The following is a 25878-nucleotide window of genomic DNA, read 5'->3' on the forward strand; positions in this document are numbered from 1 at the left end:
GCCCCCTTTCCGAGTAGCGGGACCGGCCTTGGTGTAGGGACACCCCTGCCCCCCCCCCGCGCTTCTATCGCCCTTATCCGGGAGCCCCGAGCGCTGCAATCCTTCTGCCTTCTCCCGCCCCCATCTTGCCCTCCTCACTCTGCTTCCAACCCATTGTATGCGGGGCAGCTGCGAACCGGGGCCAGAGACAGTGTGCCCAGTGTGCCCCGTCAGTGGGTCTCGCGGGCCCAGGCTCTTCCCCCGCCCGTGCTGTTCCAGGCAGGGGTGAGAGCGCCCTTCCTCGCTGAGCTGGTGGCCGGGACCGGCGGGCCGCACCCCCAGCCCCAGCGCGAGCCCCTAGTGTCCCTTCTTAGAGGGAAGAAAGCGGAGAGACCCGAGGCAGGAAAAAGCAGCCTCTAACTGCTCGGCCCGCTGATCATTTTTATTATCGGGATTATTATTAAAAGGGGGCGGGACCCCAGGATGCGGAGAAGGGGGCCAGAGACGCAGCTATTTCTATTAAACAGATTATTCTTGAAATAATACACGCAAGATGGCTGAAGGTGGCTGTGATGAGAGTGTTCGGGCTGGGGGGTGGTTTCTTCCTTTTTTACCCCCCTTTTTTCTTCCCTTTTTTTTTTTTTTTTTTTTTGATCTAAGGATAAAGCTCTGAAGCGACAGCCGCAGCGGAGACCCTGCCCGGAGTGCCCGCCCTCCCCTCACTTGAGAAGCTGCGGGAGGACAAACGGACCCACGGACAGAGCGACGGGCGCGGGCCCGCCCCGGACGCGTCGCCCGGGCAGCGCTGGGGGCAGTAAGCGCTCGCCGGTCTGCCGACTTCTTCCAATTCTAATCTTTTTTAAAAGATTTTTTTTTTTTTTTTTTTGGAAAGGAGCGGGAGGGGGGGAGCAGAGGGAGGGAGAAATCAAGACTTGGCATTTTTCTCCTTCTCTCTCTCCTAATTTGCTGGAGGCCACCAGCCCTCCCCTTGGAGGAAAAAAAAAAATCCCACCAAAGGGAGGGGTGGAAAAGCGAGCTACAGGACCCTCGAGCGCGCGCCCGGACCCCCGTCCCCACCGCGGCCGCTGGGATCTCAAGATGGCTGGGCGCTGAGGACGCACCCGGCCCGGCAGGCTCGGCCTGGCCCCGCCGCCGCCGCAGGCTGGCTCCGACCGCAGCCCGGAGCCTTCCAGGCCGGAGCAGAGGCCGAGAAGAAAAGAAAGTGGGGGGGAGGGGTGGGGGGGCGAAGGGGGAGGGCCGGGCGGGGGGAGGGGAGGGCCGGGAGCCGAGCCTCCTGTTCATTAGCAGTTGAGAAAAATTCCTTTCTAGTTTGATCAATCCTTGTTTTCCTCAGCGCAGGCGAGGCGCCCGCCCAGCGCGGGGACAGGGAGTGGGGTCTCTCCGCGGAGGGGGCGCCCTGCGCGGGGCCTCCAGGGAGCGCAGAAGTAGCGACGAGGGGGTCAGGCCGGAGCACCTCCCGGGCTTCTCCCTCCCTCCCTCTCTGGTTGCCTTTTTTTTTTTTTTTTTTTTCCACTTCTCTCCCCCTTCCGTTTCTATTTGTGAAGGGAGGAGGAAGGCAGAGGCGGGCTGGTGTCTCTGGCCGGGGACTGGAATTTCATCTGAATGACTGCCCCAGCGCGCACGCAGCGCCCCGGAGTCGGCCCGCCCGCGCCCTGCAACCCGCAGCCGGCCGGCCAGCTGGGGGACGCCCGCGCCACAGCCGGGGGACCGCCGGCGCGCCTTGCTCGCCGGCTCCGGCTCCAGCCAGCCTCCGCGCGGCCGAACTAGCTTTCCGTGCCCCTCGGACCTCGGCCGGGATCCAGGCGAGGAAGGCGCGGCTCGCAGCAGCCAAGAGGGAGCCACCGTCACCGCCAAAGGAAGAGTGCGGCTCCCCAGCTCCGTGCGCCGCGGGGCGCGCCCCGATGTCAGCCGCGGGGCCGAGCGCAGGCCTCGAGCCGCCGCTGCCCTAGCCGCGCTGACGGGGAGGCGGCCTGTTATATGGAATTTGGACCACGGCGCTCCTCTCCAGGGCTGGTGCCCGGGCCGCGGCCCTGGCGCAGCCCGCCGCCTCCCGCTAGGCTCTCGCCAGGAGGAGGAGACGCAGCCGGCGGCGCGCGCGGCGCAAGGACCCAGGCTCCCTCCTCTGGGGGGCGGGCACGCGGAAGGCGCTGGTGACTGAGCGACTGGCGCGGCCGGCGGGGACCGGAGCTCCGGGCTTGGTGGGTCCTCAGCTGCACCAGACTGATCCCCAGGGTTGGGGAGTTAGAGAGGTCTACCCGGGCCCCCTGCCCGCAGCCGCCATGGCGGAGAATTGGAAGAACTGCTTTGAGGAGGAGCTCATCTGCCCCATCTGCCTGCACGTTTTCGTGGAACCGGTGCAGCTGCCGTGCAAACATAACTTCTGCCGGGGCTGCATCGGCGAGGCTTGGGCCAAGGACAGTGGCCTTGTGCGTTGCCCGGAGTGCAACCAGGCCTACAATCAGAAGCCGGGCCTGGAGAAGAACCTGAAGCTCACCAACATCGTGGAGAAGTTCAACGCCCTGCACGTGGAGAAGCCCCCGACGGCACTGCACTGCGTGTTCTGTCGCCGCGGCCCCCCGCTGCCCGCACAGAAGGTCTGCCTGCGCTGCGAGGCTCCCTGCTGCCAGTCTCACGTGCAGACGCACCTGCAGCAGCCCTCCACCGCCCGCGGGCACCTCCTGGTGGAGGCGGACGACGTGCGGGCCTGGAGCTGCCCGCAGCACAACGCCTACCGCCTGTACCACTGCGAGGCCGAGCAGGTGGCGGTGTGCCAGTACTGCTGCTACTACAGCGGCGCGCATCAGGGACACTCGGTGTGTGACGTGGAGATACGGAGGAATGAGATACGGGCAAGTACACAGAACGCGCGCGCGAACACACACACTCACACATACGGCCTGGGAGCCACCCATCCGTACATGCTGACTCTCTTGACATTAGCCTAGAGGCCCTCTTCCAAACTCTTCCGTGAAAGTTTAGGGGGCAAGGCCCTGGGGAAAAGGCCCCGGCTGCTGGATGCATTCTCGCACCTGCGCCCTTGGGATCCCTCTTGCAAGTCATTTATGGAATTGGGGGAAGCTGTTAGAAGTAGTTTTGAGTGTTGCTTTTCTGTTTTGCGCAGCTCCCTCCCCCTGCATTGTTTCTGTAAGCTCTACGGGAAGTCACCAAGGCAGTGACCCCGGTCCTGCTTCTCCAGCTGCTGTTTATGTAATGAGTGTCCTGGTGCCGCTGCTGTGGCTGACATGATCCATGATGCTGGCATACCAATGAGGAAGTAAACAAAAGCAGCCATGTTAGTTTTAAGCTCTATTGGAAACACACTGGGGGTGGGGGTGAGCTTCCGGAGGTAGAGCAGAACTCTGGCATCCAGCTGGGCAAGGCCTGACTGTCCAGAGGAGTCCCCGACTGTCAGCTCCTCCAATCCGTCCTAGTAGACGCTCTCCAGGCTAAGGCTGCTCTCTATATACTTGGTTGCTGCCTGCGCCTGGCATGAACAAACCTTAAAGTATGTGTCGTCTTCACCCTGGGCTCTTTCCTCCCAGCCCTGCCCTCTTACACAGCCCTCCCACATTTGGGGAGGGGACGTGGAAGACGGAAAAAGAATCCTGTGGGTTTAAGGTTGAGCCGCGTTGAAATCTGGTTTCAGGCAGCTGGCTCCCCTGGGCTGCCGGCTGGGTGATTACGAACCGCACCCCCCTCCCATTGTATACACCCTGCTGCAGCAGCCAATGTCAAAACGGCCTTCCCCCTCTTAGGCCTCTGGGCCTGGCTGGGGAACTGGAGTGGGGCATACTTCGGTCCCTTTCACTGAAGGGGCTCCTCCCAGGTTCCTCTCGGGTCCCCTGCCTCTCTGGGTTGAGTCACACCGCAGGAAGGAGTCGATCTAAGACTGAACCATCTTGAAAGCTCTAGCTAGGGGTCTGGTGCTAAGGGAGCAAGGTTGGGTTTGGTAGGACTAGGAGTGTGTGTTTAGGGTGGGGGCCCCTGGAGCCCAATGAGGCTACTGCAGTATGAGGAAGCCAGGCCTATGGGGGTTCTTTCCTCCGTGGTTGTGGGGGCTGGATGGAGACAAGGAGGGGACCAATCTAAATGAGTCACTGTTTAGCAATTAAAAACCACACATATACAACCAACAAAAGGCAGAAGGGCCACCGCAGGCTGAGGGCGGGGATAACAAAATTTGCTGTATAATTAGTTTGCAATTGCATGGGCCAGCTCTGGGGTTTTGTGCCAGGAGAGGCCTCTGGTTTCTTAAAGGAAGTGTGGGGGATGGAGAAGTGGAGTCACTCCTCCCCACCAGTTGGGAAAGGCCAGGTCCGGGGGAAGTGGAGGAGCCCTGCGGTCCTCCTCCCCTGACTCCAGTTAGGCAGAGCCCACACTTTACCCAGGATTGAAGCTGCTGCTATTAATAAAGATGATAGGGTTGGAGGCAGGGAAAGGCTGGAGAAAAGATGGCTGTCCAGCCCTCCGTCCTGGGATTGGCTGTAGAAAGTGGGTAGAGGGGGAAAAGGGTAGGACTGAATGGAACAGTGGAGAATGTGGTATATTCCGTGTGTTTGCACTCCTTAAGTGCTAGGGATGTCTTGGGGTAGGGATGAAAAGTTAATTAATACCTGGTTTGGTATTAGGAGGGCATCCTTAGGTGTGTGTCTACACTTAGGCTCAAATGGGTATGTCCTCCCTTAGTATTGGGAGGAAAGGGTGGCGTTTGCTTGTAGAGTGTAACTGGGGCTAGAGGATTCCTTTCATCAGGTTCTGAACTTTGTCAGCAGTTCTGTAATGTGTGTGTCTGTTGTGCGCACATACATGCGTGCCTGTACGCATGTACTCTGGTGCCTATGGGGCAAGCTCAGAAATAGTGAGTTGCATTAGGGCCAGATGTGCAATTCTGTGAGCTCAGCTTATCTTCCTCACGTCCATTCTCTCTGCTGCCCCAGGCTTAAAAACCCTTCAGTTGTCCCTTATCTCTAGAAGTCTGACTTATTGAATGCAGAGGTAGGGGTCCCACCCTTGGGGAGGAGCTGAGCCCTGAGGAACTGACTAGAAAACCCTGCCTTCTCTTTAGGCTATCCAGGAGGAGTGGGCTTCGCCTCAGCTGTTTTTTTGTTTTTTTGTTTTTTTTTTTTAATGCTAGAGGGAATCTGCCTGAAAGGGCCTTTTGCTAGTGCTGTGGAAAAGGGGCACTGGAATTTTCCAAGGTACAGGAGCAGAAGCACAAAGAACCACAAAAATAATCTGTTTGTTTCTCACCTGCCCTCCCACAGTGGGTTAGGGTCCAGGTCGGTTGGCTGGGACAGTTAACCCTGCTGAGTGTTTTGTGCTGGGAGTGGTGACCCACACCTTTAATCCCATCACTGGGGAGGCAGATGCAGGGAGGTCTCTGTGAGCTCAAGGCCAGCCAGGGCTACATAGTAAGACCTTGTCTCAGAAAAACAAGAATAGCAACAGCAAAACCCCACTGCCACCAATACCACCCTCACCACCAACAAAAAAAAAAACCAACCACCGCTTAACCCTTCCAGTAGCCTTATCTCCAAACACTCAAACACTCACTTTTGTCTACTTGAGCCTGTGGCTTGGGTGGGGCATCAGGAAGGGGCGGTACTCAAGAGTTAGGCCTGTGCAGGCCAGGACATTGCTCCATTCTGCCTCTGAGAGGACTGGGTGCCAACCAGATGGGGCCTCAAGATCACTCACTGGGACATACCTATGCCCTCGAAGTGTTTTTCTTTTGGGCTATGAGCCCAGGCTTGAGACATCCAGGGGGCTCAGGCCTAGCAATCCTGAATGTCAGACAAAATCCCTTCAAGCCTCTAAGTTTAAGGGTTCATCTTAGTAATAGGGGGCCGATGGGAGTTGGGAACACTCTCATGACCTCTCAACTAGAAAGGGACCAAGGGAAGCCACAGTCATGCATGTGAGGGGCTTTGCAAATGTGCATGGTTGAGCTTGCATGATGTTTGTGCTTCTGTGTCCTGTTGAGGACCCTGGAAGCAGACGGGAGATGTTGGCCTGACCTATGTGACTTACATCCCCCGTCCTAAGGAAAAGGGGTGCTCTCTGGGAATGCAGTCCCACTGCTGAGATCTGTAGTTGCTTGGAGTGAGAGTACCCCATGTCTGCTGGAGGAGTACACAACCCTGTAGAGGGTCTAGCTGTGAGAGGAGGCCTGGAGGTCTCTTGCTAAGCTGAGGCCGGGTTTACAGCCTGATTCAGGGAGTTCAGACCCACCCTTCCCTCTGCCAAAAGGGGTGGGGTAGGGGTGGGGTGAGTGTGAATGCTGTCCTTTCCTTGAGTCCTTAGAGAAGGGAGCAGGCTTTTGCTTCCTCCCTGGGACCTAAGAAAAGCCTCAGGCAGAGGCCCAGTCCCCTGCCTCTACCCTAGGATCCTGCTGACAGCCATTGATTGATTTACCTGCCAGCAGTTATGGACTTGGGGCACCTGCCTGTCCATCCATCCTTCAGTTCGTCTGTCTGTCATAACTAATTTTTTTCTCACATGAGTATCTCCAAGAAAGCATGTGTCTCATGACTGACTTCCTTGACACTGCTGTCCTGTATGGCTGTGGAGTGGAGGAGAGAGTATGTATGCTCACACCTTTATGTCTGTGAGAGAGGAGTGGGTGTCAGGTGAGACGTGAGTGGGGTACAGGGCAGGCTGTTTGGGCCTCGCTGGTTACTTCTGAAAACTGAATTTCCTAGCCTTGATTTTGTTCAGATCACCCCTGGCTAAGTGGTCGGAGCAGCATTGACTATTAAGGTGGGCTGTGAGCCTGCCAGGGGTCCTGTGACTTTCTTATCTGGGGGTCTTTGGGAAGGGAGAGAAGGTTGGGACTCACGTTAGGGTAAGCTGTTGCCTGTGATGGGTGTTGGAGGTAGGACAGAGCCCCTGTGAGTGCTGCAGAACTGGGGAGTGGGTAGAGTCTGGGTGGGCAGCCCCACTTGGGCTTCTGCCCTGGTCTGAGCAAGGAAGCCTTGGCCAGCTCATCCCTGGCTCTGGGAAAGCCCTTCCTCCCTGGCCAGCCTGGCATTCAAACCCAGACAAAGGGGGGCTTTCTCTCTCGCCTCTTTGTTCTGCTGCCCCAGAGGCTGCTCTGTGCGCAGCAAAAGCTAATTCGGCTCTGCAGCTGGGAAGCCCTCTCACGCTGATGGTCTACGGGGACTGCTGAGTCTCTAGCTTTTCTGCTTGCCCTGGCGCCTGTGCCCACCACCTCTTATCCCTGGGTTCGTGCTTTCCCCAGCTTAAGGGTTCACATGGCCGGGAGGGGGAAGTGCTTGTGCCATGGAGTCGGGTCAAATTCGATCTTGGGATAAAGGATTAAATGGGGAAGTAAGGGTAGTCTCAGAAGCTTGGGAAGAAAGTTCTGCATGGTTCTAAGCTGGATCAAGGAGCCAGCGCTGGCGTGGCCTAAGCAAGGAGATGTGTTTTTCCTTTCCCATCAACCTGGCTCCTTTCTTGTCCCTCACTTTTATTGGGGGGGGAGGGGGCGGGCTGCTGGAGCCAACCTCAGCCTTGCCTACAAACCTGGGGCCTGCCTCTGCCTCGCCATTCTTCTCTGACCTCCCTTCTCTTCCAAGGTTGACTTGAGGGTTTATTATTATTTAACTTTTACACAGCCCTGACTCTCCAAACCTCACCCGTCTGCCTAGTCTAGTCTGGCAGCAAAATACCATCAGGGCCTAGCCGGTCAGGCTCCAGAGGAGCCTGAGTTGACAGGGCAGAAGTTAGGCCCTAAGAGTACCCCTCTTGGCTGGGTGGGCACCAAGGCATGGAATCAGGTCTGAGATACATGGGCACCCTGGAGCCTTGGAGAGCATGGGAGTTAGCAGGCCCAGTAGGTCCCAGAATGCCAAGACCCAAAGGTAAAGAAACAGTGATCAAGTCCTACAGTTCTAGGCTTCTCCAGAGACCTTGGTCCTTCCGTTGCCTCTAGACTAGACATGGTTCCAACCTTCCACACACTTGATTGTGGGCCACCATCCAGGAAGCGTATGGGGGAGCCACAGGCAGTTTAGAAAGCCTCTACTCCCTGTTTTGGGGTGCCTTGCCGGGAGTCAAGCTGGGAGATGGAGTCCAGCCTCAGCCGTGCTTTTCCCAAATGGGAATTGTGACTCCCAGAGAAGGTGGGGAGAACAAGGTTGCTGGGGGTGAGGAGAGGCTGTGCCTCCCAGGCCCCTGGTCCTCCGGCATCTTCCTGCTTGGTGTGTTTGGTTGGTTTTTAGGGGTTTGTTTGTTTGCTTGCTTGTTTGTTGAGATGGAGTCTCCCTATGGAGCTCTGTAGACCAGGCTGACCTTAAAGGCACACGGGTTCCCCTGCCTCTGCCTCTCAAGTGCTAGGATGAAAGGTGTGCACCGTGCTCGCCCCATTTGAGCTTTTGACTTGGTGGAGCTAGTGTGGCTGTGATGGAGAGGCAACATTTGGTTCCTGCCAATCTCGCTTGAAGTAGCACCTCTCCCCGCCCCCTGGGTGCAGGGAACCTGGGGGAAGGGCCTGCCTATGCCTGCCTATGGCAGCGCTGGAGGTCTCATTGATGAGCTTCCTTCCCCTTCCTGCCCTGTCTCCTCTTACAGCAGAACTGTAAAAAGGGGGTCCCTGAGGTGGCAAGGGGAAACCAGCCCCCCTTTCTGTTGGGGTTACTGTCTTCACCGGGCTTTGGCTGGACCCAAGCCCTTCTGAAAACTGCAGAATCCTGAAGCTGAGTTCCTGACACTAGCCTCCCAGAGTAGGGGTGCTTCCTGGGAATGCCTAAGAAGAGAGAGAGGGCTGAGCGGGAGCTGGGGGATGGACAGCAGTCATAAATTCCTGAAGGTCCTCAGTGAGAAAGCGGGAAGGGCCCTCATGGCTTGCAGGGTAAAAATCTTGCCCTCTCAGGAGAAGTTAGGTTGGTTGGAACTTTTCTCTGTCTTCTCCTTCCCCTGGGACCCAGCCTGGCTTCCCTCCCTCATCTCCGTTCAGGGCCCTGATCGTCTATGACTTGGGCAGGGAGACGTGGAGTGGTGAGAGCCTGAGCTGTCAGATGGCCTGGATCCTGGTTTGTATCCGGGGTGCTGGGTTCAATGTGAGTCACACCTAACAGGCAGCCAGCATGCTATTTGAGCCCTGTTTGTTATATTATAGGAGGGGGGAGAAGGCCTCCGTTTACAGTGAAGCTTGTTTTTTTTAATGTGTATGAGTGTTTTGCCTGCCGTGTGTGTTTTGTGTGTGTGTGTGTGTGTGTGTGTGTGTGTGTGTGTGTGTGTGTGTGTGTGTGTGTGTGTGTGTGTGTGTGTGTGTGTGTGTGTGTGTGTGTGTGTGTGTGTGTATTATGTATATGCAGTGCCTGCAGAGGCCAGAAGCACGTGTTGGAACCCCAGGAACTGGGGTTTTTTTTTTTTTTTTTGAGCTGAGGACCGAACCCAGGGCCTTTTACACTCTACCACTGAGCTAAATCCCCAACCCCGATGGAACTGGGGTTTCTTAAAAGATGGTTGTGAGCCTCTGTTAGTGCTGGGAATCAAACCTGGGTCGTCTCCACCCAAGCAGCTAGTGTACTCTTAACTGATGAACTGCTTCTTCAACCCGCAGGAAAGTTTTAATGCAGGCCCCTTCCTTGTCTGGGGGTCTCCAAAGACCCAGGTCATTACTTATAATTGGGTGTAAGTGTATGTGCACTCTGGGGTCTTGGCCCAGGTTGCAGTGTGTGTGTGTGCGCTCGGGTGTCTATCTGGGCAGTCCTGCGGGCACCTCTGTTTCTACTCCATACAAGCTATATTTATTGTCAATCTGACCACTCTGCCTGACAAGGGCAAGGGCTGCTGGGTCACTGAAGAGCCAGCTGGGACAAACTCCAGGCTTTCTAGGCCCAGAAGGAGACCTTACCTTCACCCAACCCTGTCCTCAGCACTTGATTCTTTGTTTCTTGGCTATCGACCTCTATAGAGTAGATCTGCCTGATGTTTCTTGCTGGCCTTGGTTTCCCCATATATAAAAAAGGGTGGGGTGGTAAGGAGGGAATTGATAGGAGCTTATCTTTGCAGTGGTGGTGATGATGGGGTGAGCAGGGGTTATAATGAAACTAAAGACCCCCACAACAGAGGAAAAGAAGCACACCTTGCTGGCGGACATTTCCTCTGAGTGTCTGGGAGCTGCTTTGCAGAGCCTTGTGCTGGACCCTTGGATGTTTCTAGAAATGAATTCAACAGCAACCAGGTCCTCAGGCCTTTTGGAGGCCTGACTATTAAGGGAAGCAGAGGGCAGCTATAATACCCTTTGACACAGGGTCTCTCTTTGTTGCTAAGGATGACCTCAAACTTGTCCCTCAGTCTCCCCAGATCAGAAACTCTGGCTTGCACTGTCATCCACCACCCCTGTTCTTATTTTCTCCCTTGTAGTTCAGACTGGCCTTGAACTCACGGTGATCCTCCTCCACCTTCAGGGTGCTGGTCCTTTGGGTGTGCCGCCACCCTAAGCCAAAGCTCAGTTCCTTAAGAGGGTTGAGATTAATGCTGGATGGGTGTGGGCACTCGCCTTTAATCCAAACACTCTGAAGGCAGAAGTAGGCAGGTCTCTTGTGAGTTTCAGGTCTGTCAGAGTAAATTCCTGGACAGTTAGGACTGTTACGGAGAGAAACACTGCCTCGAAAAACCAAATTGAAAGAGAAGGGGGGGCGCGTTGGAATTTCTAGAGAAATCAGATCATGGTTTCCCAGTGAAATCCAAAGCACTAGAGTGTGAGCTGAAGATGTAGGAGATGTAGGTCTGTGTAGAGCACTTGCCTCGCCTGAGGCCCTGGGCTCTGTCCTCGATGTCTTAACACAACAGTAACAGTAGGGGGCGGTAGCCTAGTGAGGAGATTCTAGGCTAGAGCTGCCATCTGACTTCCTGCAAGTGGCAACGTTTTATGTACAATACTCGTTACATGTAGCTGTTGTTAAACCCCTGAAATGAGACTGGCGCAACCGGAAACCCGCAGCTGTACTCCTGTTTTTCTCTTGGTTTTGTTTTGTTTGAAGGGGGGGTCTTCCTATGTACTGGCTCCAGCTCCCAAAACTCCCGTCTCTGCTTCCCAGGGCTGGGGTTCCAGGCCATCTGACTTGCTTTATTCTGTATTAACGTCAATGTAAAAAGTGGCCGCCATGCTAAACACAGCTACCCAGCAGGGCAGGATGTGACTGCCGACCCACCACATGACCAGGATAGGAAGGGACCTGTACCAACTCAGAACAAACAGGGTCATGGAAAGTTCCTCAGAGTTGGGCCTCAAAGCAGACAAAGGAAGGGGGGGGGTGCTGTTGGCTGGCAGGAAATGACAGGAAGAATTGAAGTGTCTGTCCTCTGAGCACAGCGCTGGGGGAGATCCCTGAGAAGCAGACAGTCACAGGATCTTCTAAAGGCATGTGGAGATCCTGGCCCAGGCAAAGGTGTGCTTACCTTACCCTAAAGATCATTCGTGGCCTTGCTGAACTACCTGAAAGGAGGCAGTCTTGTTAGGTGGGAGAGGCCTTGTCTGAAGAGGTGTGCTTATGAGGAGAGAGTTGTAGAAACGGGCAAGTAGGGACATTAGTTCCCCTTGTAGAAGACCTGCATTCAGTTCCATTTCCAGGGGATCTGATGCCTTCTGACCTCTGCCAGTGCCAGACAAGTACCTGGTGCACATAGATATAAGCAGGCAAAACGCTCATATACTAAATAAGATAAATATAATGGATTTTTGTTTTGTTTTGTTTTGTTTTGAGAGCTTGGAAAAGCAACCTGACCTGGCAGCAGATTGGTCTTGAGAGTAGCAGGGCTGCGCTCTACTTACTGCTCTTACTGAGCGGCTGAACTGCTTGACCTCCGAGGCCAGGGCTAGCCTCGGGAACAAGGAAGGGTGGCTTCATCGCTGCGCTGTAGACTAAGGCAAATATGAGTCGAGTTCAAGGGCCCGTGTCATCTTGGAAGGCTGTTTGACTGCATCTTAGGGTGCCCCCGGGGAAAGGTTGCCGGCTTGGATAATCACAGGTCTCCTGCCCCATTCATTACCTGAGATGTGTCACTCATTAGCTCTACCACTTCGGAAATAAATATTATTTTTAATTATGTCTATGTGTGCCTACAAGCGCTCTCGAAGGCCAGAGGAGTCAGAGTCCCCCGACCCTGACGTTCTGGCAACCCGACTCTGGGTCTACCGCGAGAGCGGTGGGCGTTCTTAACCACTGAGCCATGTCTTCAGCTCCGTTGGCTGAATGACTGTAGCCGGGTTGTAAAACCTCTCCAGGCCTCAGTTTCTCCCTTTGTGAATGATCACAGTACAGTACTTACCTCATGGATGGCTGGGGTGACTAGATGAACCCCCTTCTAAGATATAATGAATGATGGGCCCATAGAAAGTGGGGGGGCTGCAAGTGCTTAGTGTGCAGAGCCTGCCCTTAGGAAGCTCAGGGCTTGAATACACATGGGGAGCCCCTTGGCTTTCCCTGTTCCTGAAAATAACTGGTCCCGAGGTTGCTTGAGGGGGAGATGATGCCCGGCTGGTAAGTTTGGAGCAGCAACCCTATTCTGACACCATTACTCCCAACTGTCCCCACAGAAGATGCTAATGAAGCAGCAGGAGCGACTGGAGGAGAGAGAGCAGGACATTGAGGACCAGCTGTACAAGCTTGAGTCAGACAAGCGCCTGGTGGAGGTAGGAGACCCTGAGACCACAGGTCGGGTGACGGGGATGCAGGGTCTTGGGTGAATTCCCTTCTAGGGGTCTTGAGTCGCTCTGTGCCAGAGCCATCTGTCAATCACTCACCCCTCAGACTAGGTTAAGAGTGGTTGGCGCACAGCCCAGTGCTACACGTGGGGAGTTGGTGGGTCACACCTTACCCTCAGAAGCCAGGGGCTCCAGAGCCCAGACCCTAGCCTCGCAGCATCAGAAATGGGAGTTGGTGTAGCGATCACTGGGTGCTCCTGGGCCTGCTCATCCTTGTCTGCCTCTGCAGGAGAAAGTGAGCCAACTGAAGGAGGAAGTGAGGCTGCAGTATGAAAAGCTGCACCAGCTGCTGGACGAGGACCTGCGGCAGACGGTGGAGGTCCTGGACAAGGCGCAGGCCAAGTTCTGCAGCGAGAACGCGGCGCAGGCGCTGCACCTCGGGGAGCGCATGCAAGAGGCTAAGAAGCTGCTGGGCTCCCTGCAGCTCCTCTTCGACAAGACAGAGGACGTCAGCTTCATGAAGGTGGGACTGGGGCCCCGCTGCGCACAGCCCTGCTCCCCAGCTGCTTTCAGACCAGGGTGCTCGCCTCCCTTCCTCTTTAGGGCCAGCCTGCATGGGCTAGACTCTCTGTCCAGCTGCTCTTCCTAGTTCTGTGACCTTGGGCAAGTCGTAGATGCTTCCTGAGCCTTGACTACCAGTCCGCCTTCCTGTATCTGCTGGTCCAGATCCTTTTTTAAGCCTTGAAAACTAAAACACGTTTTGGCACCTATGTCATTTAATAGCAAATTTTACTGGGTAGACCTAGCATGGGCAGTTAACAGTCTCTCTGTGTGTTTCACGCGGTAAGAAAATTCAAACAGGTTGCTGTGGAAGTATTGATGGGTCTGGCTGTGGTATCCTGTCTGGATCACATGTGTAACGTGATAATGAGAGCAGCGTCACTCGCTTCTGAAATCCAGAACGTACTGGATTTCAAAGGCCTGTGACAGAGGTGGGGCACTGTTAATCCCAGCATTCAAAAGTCAGAGGGGCAAATGGATCTCAGACTACCTACCAGACCAGCCTGGTCTGCAGTGTGAGTTCTAGGAAATAAATCTAGAACTACTAACAAAGAGACCCAGCAAAGGGCCTGTGGCGCTCTCTCCCGGATATAACAGATACAGAGAAGAAACGTGCCTGGATGGGACTGTGGCTCAGAGGCATACACGAAGCTCAGGGCTTGGTCTTCAGTACCGTATACTGTTCCCCTTTGCCACACTCTCTTGTAATTCTGCTTGGGAAGTGGAAGCTGGAGGATAGCTCAGGGTCATCCTAATGCTTAGTTCTAAGCCAGCCCGGGATGCATGAGCTTCCGTTTTGAGCAGGTGCTTGGCAACCAAAGCCGGTGTACCTCACTCTTCCCACCAACTGACTGTTCTCTCCTTCTCTCACAGAATACCAAGTCTGTGAAAATCCTAATGGACAGGTGAGTTGATGGCCCCCAGTCCTCTAGACCACATCTGAGGGAGGGCAGAGAGGGCCATTCCCACTGCTGGGGAGGAAGGGCGGGCTCACTGGTGATGCCTCCTCACAGCAGACGCCCCGTCCACTGCCCCCAGGACCCAGACCTGCACAGGCAGCAGCCTTTCTCCCCCTAAGATCGGCCACCTGAACTCCAAGCTCTTCCTGAACGAGGTGGCCAAGAAGGAGAAGCAGTTGCGGAAGATGCTAGAAGGTAAGGGTTAAAGCCTCTGGGCGGGGGTAAACGCCAGTGCTGCCTCCAAGAGGGCAGCAGTCTTAGCTTAACACGGGCAGACCTGAGCTTAGATCCTGGCTTGTGCCACTTCTAGCATGGGACCTTGGGCAACCTTCCTGAGCTTCAGGAAGGTTTTTCCAGCTGGAATACAAGAATAGTAAACATCAACCCAGATGTCATATATCTGCACCCACAGTGGTTCAAAGCCCACACGGGAGAGGAAACCCAGGTTGCTGGGGTTGGCTGGGAGCTTCAGCAACATTCATTCCAAACTTTCCACAGGTCCCTTCAGCACGCCGGTGCCCTTCCTACAGAGCGTCCCCCTGTACCCTTGTGGTGTGAACAGCTCTGGGGCAGAGAAGCGTAAGCACTCCACGGCCTTCCCAGAGGCTAGCTTCCTGGAGACTTCATCAGGCCCGGTGGGCAGCCAGTACGGGGCAGCAGGCCCAGCCAGCAGCGAGGGGCAGTCCGGGCAACCCCTGGGGCCCTGTAGCTCCACGCAGCACTTGGTTGCTTTGCCAGGTGGTGCCCAGCCAGTACACTCGAGTCCTGTGTTTCCCCCATCACAGTACCCCAATGGCTCTGCCACTCAGCAGCCCATGCTACCCCAGTATGGCGGCCGCAAGATTCTCGTCTGTTCTGTGGACAACTGTTATTGTTCTTCCGTGGCCAACCATGGTGGCCACCAGCCGTACCCCCGATCCGGCCACTTCCCCTGGACAGTGCCCTCTCAAGAATACTCACACCCACTTCCACCCACACCCTCCGTCCCTCAGTCCCTCTCTGGCCTGGCAGTCAGAGACTGGCTCGACGCTTCCCAGCAGCCTGGCCACCAAGATTTCTACAGGGTGTATGGGCAGCCATCCACCAAACACTATGTGACAAGCTAACGCCAAGCAGGCAATGGACGCTGGGGACCCTTCCCCCCAGCCCCGGTGGCTCGGGAATTATGCATTCAGAGACCGGCCCTCTCCACCCTCCTCTCTCCTCCTTTCTTCTCCATTCCTCCAGGTCATTTCTTTTTGGATTATGTTTTATTTAGGGTCTTGTTTTGATTTTTTTTTTTTTTTAATTATGCATCTCCTGGATGAGGAGGTGATGGTGGGAAGTGGCCCGGGCAGGGGCTGCAGGTGGCCCTGGAGTTGGGACAGTATCCTAACTCAAGGCACTGGGCTCTTTACTGTTCCTTTTTTAAAAAAAAATCCTACCCCTTTCCCTTCAATCCCCCCATGGCTGGAAGAAGCCTTGGGCGCCAACTCTCCCTGCTTACCCCGGGAGGCGGCCCAGTGCCCGCTGGCCTATTTCTTCCCCCCCTCCAATGTTTCTTCTGGGCAGTTTGATCACTGGTGGAGTAAAGAATGGCCTATAGATTGTGGAGGGTTTTATTTGTTTTGTTTTTTAATTTTTTAAAAACCAAGAATGATTTCTTCTACTCAACACCTTCCCAGCCGGATGGAGTTCAAGTCTCAAGCGGCCTTTGGCACCTTCAAGCCTGAGTGGAACCCTTCAAAGCCAGGAGCCCCGTGTCCAGGAAAAGCTGAGAATAAAAAAGAACTTTGCCAATGATAGTGACCACAGCAAAAGCAAATAATAATATTAATAATAATAAAGAGAAATAAAAGAAATAATGAATAAAAAAACAAGAGCCCAGCCCTCGTTGAGGTCAGTGGGGGAGGGGCTGCCCTTACCTGGACCTTGACAGAGCGGCTCCCTAGAGTGGGCGCTTTATCCTAATCATGGACTTCCTGTCTAGAGCGCAGCACACCGAGATCAGTCTTCTAATAAACGAGATGGCGCAGTCTTGCCCCAGCCTTGCCTCTTACCCCACTGGCCCTCTCGGGCCCAGGCCTTTGACATTGGTTTGCACAGGGCTCTCTCTCTCTCTCTAAGGCTGCTGCCTCTGTCCTCCTGGGTCTAGACACAATTCCAGACCTGTAAATGTCACTTCCTTGGGCACCAACTATGTCTGCTCTTCACCTTGGGGTCATTGGAGAAATACTTGCTGAAAGCCTTCAGACCTGGCCCCATGTGACACAGACGGCTGACATCGCCATGAGATCCTGCCGGTGTGCTTCTAGCTAAGATAGGTGATGGAGGGGCACCTTGGAGGCTTGCAAAGTTTACCTGCCTTCTAACCACAAGTACTAAGCACATGCTAGGTGCTACACGGGGCTGCAGTCTCGGAGACAAAACAGGCCCTGTTCCAGGGAGAGGGGCCACTGGATCCCTTCCTGTAAAGACTTGGGACTTCGGCCCTGGAAGGGATAGGAGAGGTAATAGGATTAAGGAGGCAGGGGGGTGGGGGTGGGGGAGTAGATTGGAAAACCCAGGAGTTTGCATTCCTAAATCCAGTGGTGATTACAGACCCTAGGGTTTGAGAAGGGCTGCGTGATGTACAGGGCCTCCTTGAGGGGTGCTGGAACATACCTAGACCATCCTGACCTGAACTAGAAATTCCTTTAAGTCCTCCTGAGCACTGGGATTGCTGGCTGGCTCTCAATTCTGGAAGGTTCTCTGCTTAGATGTCTGGTTAATTGATTGGTTGCTTTTTAAGCCAGGGTCTATGTAGCCCTGGCTGACCTGGAACTCTACACCAGGCTAGCCTGGAACTGCCCGTCTCTGCCTCCAGGAGTGCTGGAATTAGAGCAGGCCACCACCTCTGCCTCTGCTGCCTGTTTTGCACCCACCCCTTAAAGTAAGCTTGCAACTTTTTTCCAGACTGGAAGGAGACAAACCTTGAATGATACGTAGTTCTTTCCTTTTTCTTCCTGTTTTGTGTGGAATCGGAGAAACCTGGTACAATGTGGGCAGAGAGCCATAATGTAAGGCCCTTGTGAGCTGCCTAGGCCTTGGTGACTTCCGGTCACTGAACCTCAGAAAAACCAGGAGTTCCAGGTGGGAAGTAAGTCATGTCCCTAGGCTGGCTAGAAGCCAGAGCTAGGAGTTAGGACAAAAAGCCACCCAGGTTCCTGCACCTGTTTGGGTCCAAGGGGCGGGGACAGATGTCTGAGACTGGTGGATACTGGTGGGCAGATAAGACACTTTTACTATATCGGCTCCCCTCTCACCGTCTAGTTTGTCAGGAGCCCTGGTGCGTCTTCCATGCCAAGAGCTGAAAGCCAAGACTCAAAGCCGCCTAATTTCTCTCCCACTTGGCCCAGTTTGTTTTGGCTAGTGGGAGGGGCCATTTCTCGAGGTGCATTAACCAGATGGAGACATGGAGAGACACCATAGGAAATAGGTTAGAGTGGAACCCAACCCCCTTTGAAGCCCACCCCAACAATCAGCTACACAGCTGTAGGCCCAGAGCCTGTTTGGGCAGCCAGAGAAACTGGAAAACTGCATCCAGCTGTCCCTAGCTACCCAGCTGTCCTGGCTTCATAGAAGCAGCTGTCACCCACCTCCCAGCAGAGTGAGGGGCAGAGGCCCAGAAAGGGCTTAAGTGCCGCCCGCTCCCCCCCACAACCCCGGCCCCTGGCCCGCTTAGGAAAGCAGGGAAGAACTTTTCCTATGGTTACCTGGAAGAGCAGGCAGAGGCCTTGTATCCCCGAAGGTGCACTGTCCTTTAGGCAGGCCCCTGAACCCTCACCCTCACCCCTTCTCGGAGGCCACTGTGCCTCCTCTTTCCAGGAAGTGCTGGGAGGCGACAGCCTTTTCCCCACCACCCCACAGATGGGGACAGCAGCTCCTGTGGCCCAGATGTGCAGAGCCCGCGAGGAGGCCACCCGGCAGGGTGGCGGGGGTGGGGTGGGGAGGGGTGTCGGTTTCCTCCACTACCCGGGCCTGTCGGGCTCTTTTATGTCACAGCCCTCCCCCGACTCAGCCAGAGCCAGCAGCTGGGCAGGCTCCCGCCCCCTCCCGCAGCCTCTCCCAGCTGTCTTTGGGGTGGGGCTGGGCAGCTGGAGAACAGCTGCAGGGCGGGGGAGGCGGGGATGGGGGGGCGCCGCCCAGCAACTGCCGGAAGCCTCTCTACGGCTAGGAGGGAGAAGGACTGAGGGCAAGAAGGGCTGGAGACAGTCGGCTCCTCTGCTCCTTGCCCTAGGGTATTGGATCCCCTGACCCCAAATTTTTCGCAACAGAATGCAAACCCTCTCTCCCACTTCGAATGGTACCTAGGGTCCCAGCACACCCTGCGGAGAGCCATTTGAGCGATGTCAGCATCTTCCCTACATGGAGACCCCTGTCATTCTAGCTTCACTTCTGAATTCCTCCCAAGCCCTGTTCACACCCTCCCACTCAGAGCCCAGTCATCAAACCGGATCTCAGTCACCTTCATCTTCTCCCCAACTGGGAAGCTATTGGTTAGCAACTTCAGGAGTGCACCTAGTCTCTGGGAGATTCCCTACCAGACCTCTGCATCCAGTAAATTCTGGGGGAGGAGGGTCCGCAGGGAGGGGACAGTTGAGACTCTCTCCTTTATCAATAAAGGTTACCCCGAATGTAGAATCCACAGAGGTGGAGTCTCCAGGGACTCTTGGTTAGAGTGCTGGGAGGGTTTCCCGACTTCACAGCTGGCCTGGTGGAGCAGGGTCTGCACAACCAAACGGGACAGAACTTAAGGAAGGCTGGGTGGGTGGTGGTTCAGGCCTTCAGTCTTAGCAGGGGAGGCAGAGGCAAACAGATCTGTTCCAGGACAGCCAGGGCTGAGGAAAAAAACCCTGTCTCAGGGGCTGGAGAGATGACTCGAGGTTAAGAGCACTGACTGCTCTTTCAGATGCCCTGAGTTCAAATCCCAGCAATCACATGGTGGCTCACAACCATCTGTAATGGGATCCGATGCCCTCTTCTGGTGTGGATGAAGACAGTGTACTTACATATAAATAAATAAATCTTTAAAAAAATAAAATAAAATAAAACCTTGTCTGAGACAGCAGACAGACAGGTAGAGAGGAAGGCCGCCAGGCTAAGGAGGAGAGACTCTAAATTCTGACACCGGTTTAGAATCTTGCTTTCTTCTTTCAACTTTTATGGCATTTTATTCTATTATTGGTTTTTTTGAGACAGGATTTCTCTGTGTAAATCTGGCTGCCCAGGAACTCTCCCTGTAGATCAGGCTAGCTTCAAATTCAGGGATCCTCCTGCCTGAGTGTCCCACCATGCCTGGCTTTCATTTTGTTTTGTTTGAGACAAAGTCTCTGAGACTCCGGCCTGCAATTCACTGTGGAGAGCACTGGTCTCGAACTTGGGAAGATCTTCCAACCTCTGCTAACAGGTTCTGGTGCTAGGATCCCTGGTGCATCACGTCACCATGCCCAACTCTTTCTCTTTTGAGAGACAGGGTCTCTCAATGTGCAATCTAGGGTGTGCTTAAGCTCACAGTTCCTCTTGTCACCGCTTGCCAAATACTGGCAGGACAGGCATCCACGACCTCACAGGGCCAGAGCCAGTTCCCTAAAGTTAAGAGGGCAACCTGTCCCTGGCCATCTACCCTGAGCAGAAATGCCAAGGTGAAGGTCTTGAATCCAGGTTCTTTATATTCTAGAACTTTCTTTGAGGTGAGGGGAAATGGGGCTTGAATGGTGTAAGAGGAAACCAAAAAGCCAGAAAGGCCTGGCCCCAAGAGCAGTCATCTGTTTCTTATGTTTTTCTCTCTCCCTTCTACCTGCTCCCCAAAGCCTCTCTTCTCCTTCAGGGCAGGACGAATTCCACCACACAGAGATCTAAACACTGTACGATCACAGCAAGATGGATTCCAGTAGTCTTGAGGAACTCACCTTGGAACTCACTGATCTTCCATGTGGAAGACATCTCTCTCTTCCACAGTGAAAAAACAAACCTGGGGACTGGACCCGTGGGCATCACACTCCTGGGTCCAGGAAGACCCAGGGCTGCTTTCGGCCAGGCAGTGGACTTACCTCAGAGTTCTGCACTGAGGGCCTTTGCCTGTTCCCTCCACAGGAGACCAGTTTTCTTTAATTGCTGTGTGCTTAATTTCTCTCAACTGCAGCAAACTAGGCTATTTATGACTTCTCCTTGCATTAGATCTTCAGTAATTGGGTCTTTCTTGAAAAGGAACCCATCTGCTCTGTGCCCTGGGTTACTTTTCAGTATTTACATTGAGGTGACACGGGGGTGATATGTGGGATGATGTGCCATTTATAGAATGGAGGTGAGGGGTGACAGAGGCACCATCTCAAACCGCGTGTCAGAACTAGAAGAGGGGGCCGGTTTCCAAGAGCCTAGTGTTAAGAGTGATGTGGATTACTGGTCTACCTAGAGGGAAACTGGCAGGGAGTCATTTGACATATGGATGTCCTGTTTGTCAGTTGGATGTTGGTATCAAACACTGTCCATATGCGTCCCTGCTGCAGGGTACCAAACAGGAGAAGGCATGGATGCAAATGGACAGCTTGTAGTCTAGTGGGGATCTACCAGTGAGCCATCCCTGCCCGCTGTAGCTCCCTAGATTTTACCCATTAAACCATATATTGAGGGTCAGTCTTCCAACAGTCCACACGGTCCCAGGTCCCAGTGGCTTTGGACTTCAGACCCTTCCTTCTCTGTAGTGTCAAAGGTTCATTTCCTCCATGGAACACCGCCAACCCCATTTCTGCAGGAGGAGGATGGAGGAGTGGTGAGATGTGTTTGTGAAGTGCCAGATCTGGTCTGGCCTAGCCAGCTTGCACGCACTGGAAGCCATCCTAAGTTCCTGTTCCTCTAGGCTAACCTTACTCCCGTGCACGTGATCGTCTTCCTTCATGCTTGAACTGTGATTCACAGGGCTGGAGAGAAGGCTCCGTGATTCAGAGTGTACACTGTCTGTAACTTGAGCTCCAGGCCAGAGGCTCTGCTGTACTTATACACAATTTAGAGAAGGAAAAGAAAAAGAAAAAGCCAGGTGGTGCTAGTGCACACCTTTAGTCCCAGCACTCAGGAGGCAGGTGGATCTCTGTGAGTTTGAGGCCAGCCTGGTCTATAGAGTGAGTTCCAGGATAGCCAGGGCTACACAGAAACCCTATCTCGGAAAAAAAAAAAATCTAATTGTGGTTTACATGTCAGGGTACAAACTTTAGGGCTTACATTTCCTACTAGGATATGACTCCCTACGGAAACACACATTATAATTGGTCATCTTTGATGTTTCAGAGTCTAGCACTGTGCCTTTCATTCATTCATTTAGATGGGCATGCAGCCAGTAAATGTCCACTGAGATCCTTTTGGTCTTGGGCACCACTCCAGTGTTAGAATGCCACTGAACGTGACCTCCGCTCATCTTAGAGTTGATAATCTAATGAGGAAGAGGCAGATGACAACAGCCAATAAATAATCATGGGTTGGGGCAAATATCACAAAGGAAAAGCAAAGTAAGTTAGGGATATAGGCTATGAGGAAGAGTGGGGGTCCATACGTTCTTATATAGGGAGATGGGTAGGTAGGATTTACTGAGCAGAACACTTCAAGAATACTGGGTGGTATTTTTAATGCCAGCACTTGGGAGGCAGAGGTGGGCAGACCTCTGAGTTTGAGGCCAGCCTGGTCTAGAGAGCAAGTTCTAGGATAGGACAGCCAGGGCTAAGTGAGAGAGAGAGAGAGAGAGAGAGAGAGAGAGAGAGAGAGAGAGAGAGAGAGGAAGGAAGGAAGAAGGCTGGAGAGATGGCTCAGTGGTTAAGAGCACTGACTGCTCTTCCAGAGGTCCTGAGTTCAATCCCCAGCAACCACATGGTGGCTCACAACCATCTGTAATGGGATCTGATGCCCTCTTCTGGTGTGTCTGAATTTACAGTGTACTCATATACATAAAATAAATAAATATATATTTTAAAAAAAAGAAAGAAAGAAAAGAAAACTTAAAGAATGTATTATGGGAGGAGCAAATCCAGAGATATTTGAAGGCATAGCAAGCAGGGCGGGCAGGAGAAATGAGCTAGCTGCTTCCCAGCAGAAGAAGTTCCTTTCAGGAAGAGTCAGGGGGTGAGTGTGGTTGAAAGACTGAGGGAGGAACAGGGTAGTGAGTGATGAGGTCACCCAGGCCGTGAGGGAACTTGAGGCCACTGTACGAGCTCTGCTTCTGCTCATGAGCTACTTGCTCAATGAGTAAGGGCGGGAGAACCAAGTGCCTGTGTAAGCAGGGGTAGCCCGGGCTCCTAAGCAGGAAGGGCTTAATCTTGTCCTGAAGGAGAGAGAAGAGAGAGAGGCACAAAAGAGAAAGAGGTTCGCTCTTGGAGCAGGTGTGGGAGCTCTAGTGGAGGACAAGGAGGAGAGGGTCTGTGTGAAGTCCACAGTCAAAAGTCCATAAGAGGAGAAGTGATCCAGTGTAGCATGTGTCTGTAAATCCAACACTTTCCATATTGACACAGGAGAATTGGGCAGTTGAAGCCAGCCTGGGCTATATAGGGAGACCCTGTTTCAAGAAAGGAGGAGGAGGAAGAAGAGGAAGAGGAGGAAAGAAAGAAGGAGAAAGAGAAAGAAAGAAAACCCTTTGTTTTGAGCTTGAGGGTCCTAGCAAGATCTGGAAAGCAGGCTTCGGAGCAGAGGGCTGCCCTTTTGCACAATAGCCCTGACCTCCATAGGGAAGAGGGGCCAGGAGCAGGAGAGAATGTACCAGTGGGGAGACAGAAGGAAGTACAAGGCACTGTAGATATGGGGACCAGGGTCAAGGGTGAGAGCCTGGTTCAGGCTTTTTCTTCCTTGTTTGTCAACCCTGTGCCCAGAGTCAGCAGAAAATCCGCAGCTCCAGGGAGGAGGCAGCACAGAACCCGAAGCTGCTGAGGGAGCAGGGCAGCAAGATGCCATTGTGTGCCTGCAATCAAGAGGCTTCAGAGGAAATCAAAAGCGCCAACTGGGGAAACGACGTGTGCACACTGTCTTACACTCGCTCGCTCTCAAACACTCTCGCATTTGCGTGCGTACGAACGCATACACGCACACGCCACACACACACACACACACACACACACACTTCTGCCTCTAAATGGGTCAAGTGAAGGCTGTGGCTGTGGGTTGGGCAGGGAAGGCTAGGAAGTGGGGCGGGGGCGGGCAGAGCAGCCTGGGCCCCGGTGCCCACTCACTCTCCTGGCACAGGAGACGGCAGCAGCTGCAGGGTGGGGTGGGATGTGAGGATAAATATACACCTCCCCATGCATATGGATAATGCGTACAGCTGCCCTGCATGCTTAGTGTTCATTAGGGCCAACTGTTTCAGGAGCAGCTCAGGCGGGCGGGAGGGTGCGTGCCCATTCACAGACTCGGGGCAGGGGGGCCGCCTGCAGCTGTGCAGGCCCCTCCTCCTGCCTGGATCAGCATCCCAGCCATCGAACGAATCCTGCTTCCTCCCACTCTCTCTCTGCCCTACTCTCCCTGCCCTGCTAGTTCTTACAGGCCTTGGGGCCATGGTGTCAGGATGAAATTTAGCCTGCCATCGCGGGGGGTGGTGGTGGTGGGGGGCTCAGTGAATTGAGGGGAAGAGTTGGGATGGATTAAGTAAGTCTTTTGGCTTCAGGATGGGCTACTGGTGACAACCAAAGATGATCCTCTCTTTTCCAAAAGCCATCTGTGGCAAACTGCTTTAGCCCTGTCATCTGGGAGCTGAAGGGAAGTCCCATCGTACTGGAAAGCCCCAGAAAAGCCGCACTCTGTGCATGGGGGCTGGTGTGCTTCCCCGATGTGGACCTTTTGGTACAAGTAAGACTGGGGGAGGGAGGCGGGTGGGTTCCGGCCCCAAGAGTGTACGGAGGTGGGATGGGAAAGAAAGCAGGCTGGGAGGAGCTAATGACACAGATAAGCCATTCCTAAGGATGAATGTGAAGTCTGCCCTACACACGGATACCTGACTGAAAGGCCAGTGGATGCTTGGCGTTCTAGCCAGTGTGAAATCTGTCCAGAGGAGGAAAACGGAGACAGACGGCAGTCCTCGGGCTTCTGTTTTCAACACTGCTCAGCAGGCAGAAGCTGTGGGTGTTTGGAGGGGGTGTGTCAGTCCTGCAAGCTGCCCCTTTTTCCTCCCCTCCCATCAGGAAGTCAAAATGGACTGCTGCTCCAATGACCTAGATCAAACTTGCCAATCTCTGGTCCAGAGTAGAGGCCACAGGCTTAGCCCAGAACTCCGCTCCCAGCTGACCCCAGCTGCTGTCTTTTGTTTTAAGGGTGGGGCTGGTTCCTGTTTGCTGCCTAAGCTGATGACCTCAGGAACAGCAGCTAGGGGAAGGTCCAAAGGCAGAATGAGGTCACCTCTGGCCCACCTTGCTGTGCCTGGGAGGCCTGTCCTCCAGGTGCTCCTACCCACTGCTGGTCCCGACAGAGAACAAGAGCTTCCAAGCCAGGAGTCAGCAGGAACCCAAGCTACCTGTGTCTCCTGTGCACTCCACTCTCCTCTGTCAGGAACACTAGGACAGTGGGGGTTGTTCAGCAGGGTTCGCTCAGCCAATCAGTAGAAGAGGCAACAGTTTGTTTGGGTCCCAGCCCTCCCCTGCCTCTTCAGGTACCCCAGCCAAGACTTCTGCCCACTCTTGCACCCCATTTGCTCTCTAAAATTCTGTCATTAATATTTAATTTCCTTAGCAAGGGCTTTTTGTCCCTGGAACACTGCACTTCACGCTAAGCACAGAAATTGCTCTGTTGTTCTTTGTGAGGGAGATTCCTGTGTTCTCTCTTTCAAAGCACTATTTTAAGAGATTGCTGGTGTTTTGTTTTACACGGATTGATGTCTGGCCTGTATCTCTGTCTGTGCACTGTGTGCACCTGGGTGCTCTGTAAGAACAGCCCGTGCTCTTAAACACCACGCCAGCTCTCCAGCCTTCACTCTGTGCTTCTAGGAGCACAGTTTTGGAAGTCAAGAAGGAGCTGGGTTAGTCCCAGCAGAGAGGCAGGACTCTATGGAGGAGATCTCTATAAGTTTGAGACCACTCTGGTCTGTGTAGTTGGGTTTGGGCCAGCCAGGACAACACAGTGTGAGCCTGTCTTTTTTTTTTTTTTTTTTTAACTATTATTGTTATTATTTTATTTTATTTTTCTTTGTGTAACTGTGTAAGTGTCCTGGAACTCTCTTTGTAGCCCAGGCTAACCTAGAACTTAGAGTTCTGCCTGTGTCTGTCTCTGGAGTGCTGGGGTTAAAGGTGTGCTCACCACCATGTCCAGTGAGCTTGCCTTGTCTCCTTCTTGTGAGATCTTGGACAAGTGATTCAGGATATCCAGTTAATAGTGTCCTTGCAAAGGTTAAGTAAGATTAATAAATAAGATGTTTCTGGGGCAAGAGGATACTGACTTAACTGTTTTTTCTCAGCTGACTCTGATGCGGGGAGGTCTGGTTACTGGTTGCAGACTTTAACTCCACATGTCCATGCCAGTGGCTGGCACACACACACACACACACACACACACACACACCACACACACACACACACACACACATATACACACATACACACACACACACACACACACACACACACACATTCACATACACACACATACACACACACACTCACACATACACACAGTCACACATACACACTCACACACACATACATACACTGCACACACTATACACAC

At 53.8% G+C, this 25878-nt stretch overlaps 1 protein-coding gene across 1 annotated transcript; it reads left to right on the forward strand.

The window, feature by feature from the left end:
- Positions 1 to 1251: 1251 nt before the first annotated feature.
- Trim8 (tripartite motif containing 8) lies at positions 1252 to 16031 on the forward strand. The gene is made up of 6 exons (XM_032892131.1): positions 1252 to 2849; positions 12548 to 12643; positions 12945 to 13178; positions 14090 to 14121; positions 14255 to 14370; positions 14674 to 16031. The coding sequence occupies exons 1-6, from the start codon at positions 2280 to 2282 to the stop codon at positions 15279 to 15281; spliced, it is 1656 nt and encodes a 551-aa protein (XP_032748022.1). The 5' UTR covers positions 1252 to 2279; the 3' UTR covers positions 15282 to 16031.
- The last annotated feature ends 9847 nt before the right edge of the window (positions 16032 to 25878 follow it).

The sequence above is a fragment of the Rattus rattus genome, chromosome 2 (genome assembly GCF_011064425.1).
Source record: "Rattus rattus isolate New Zealand chromosome 2, Rrattus_CSIRO_v1, whole genome shotgun sequence".
Taxonomy (NCBI): domain Eukaryota; kingdom Metazoa; phylum Chordata; class Mammalia; order Rodentia; family Muridae; genus Rattus; species Rattus rattus.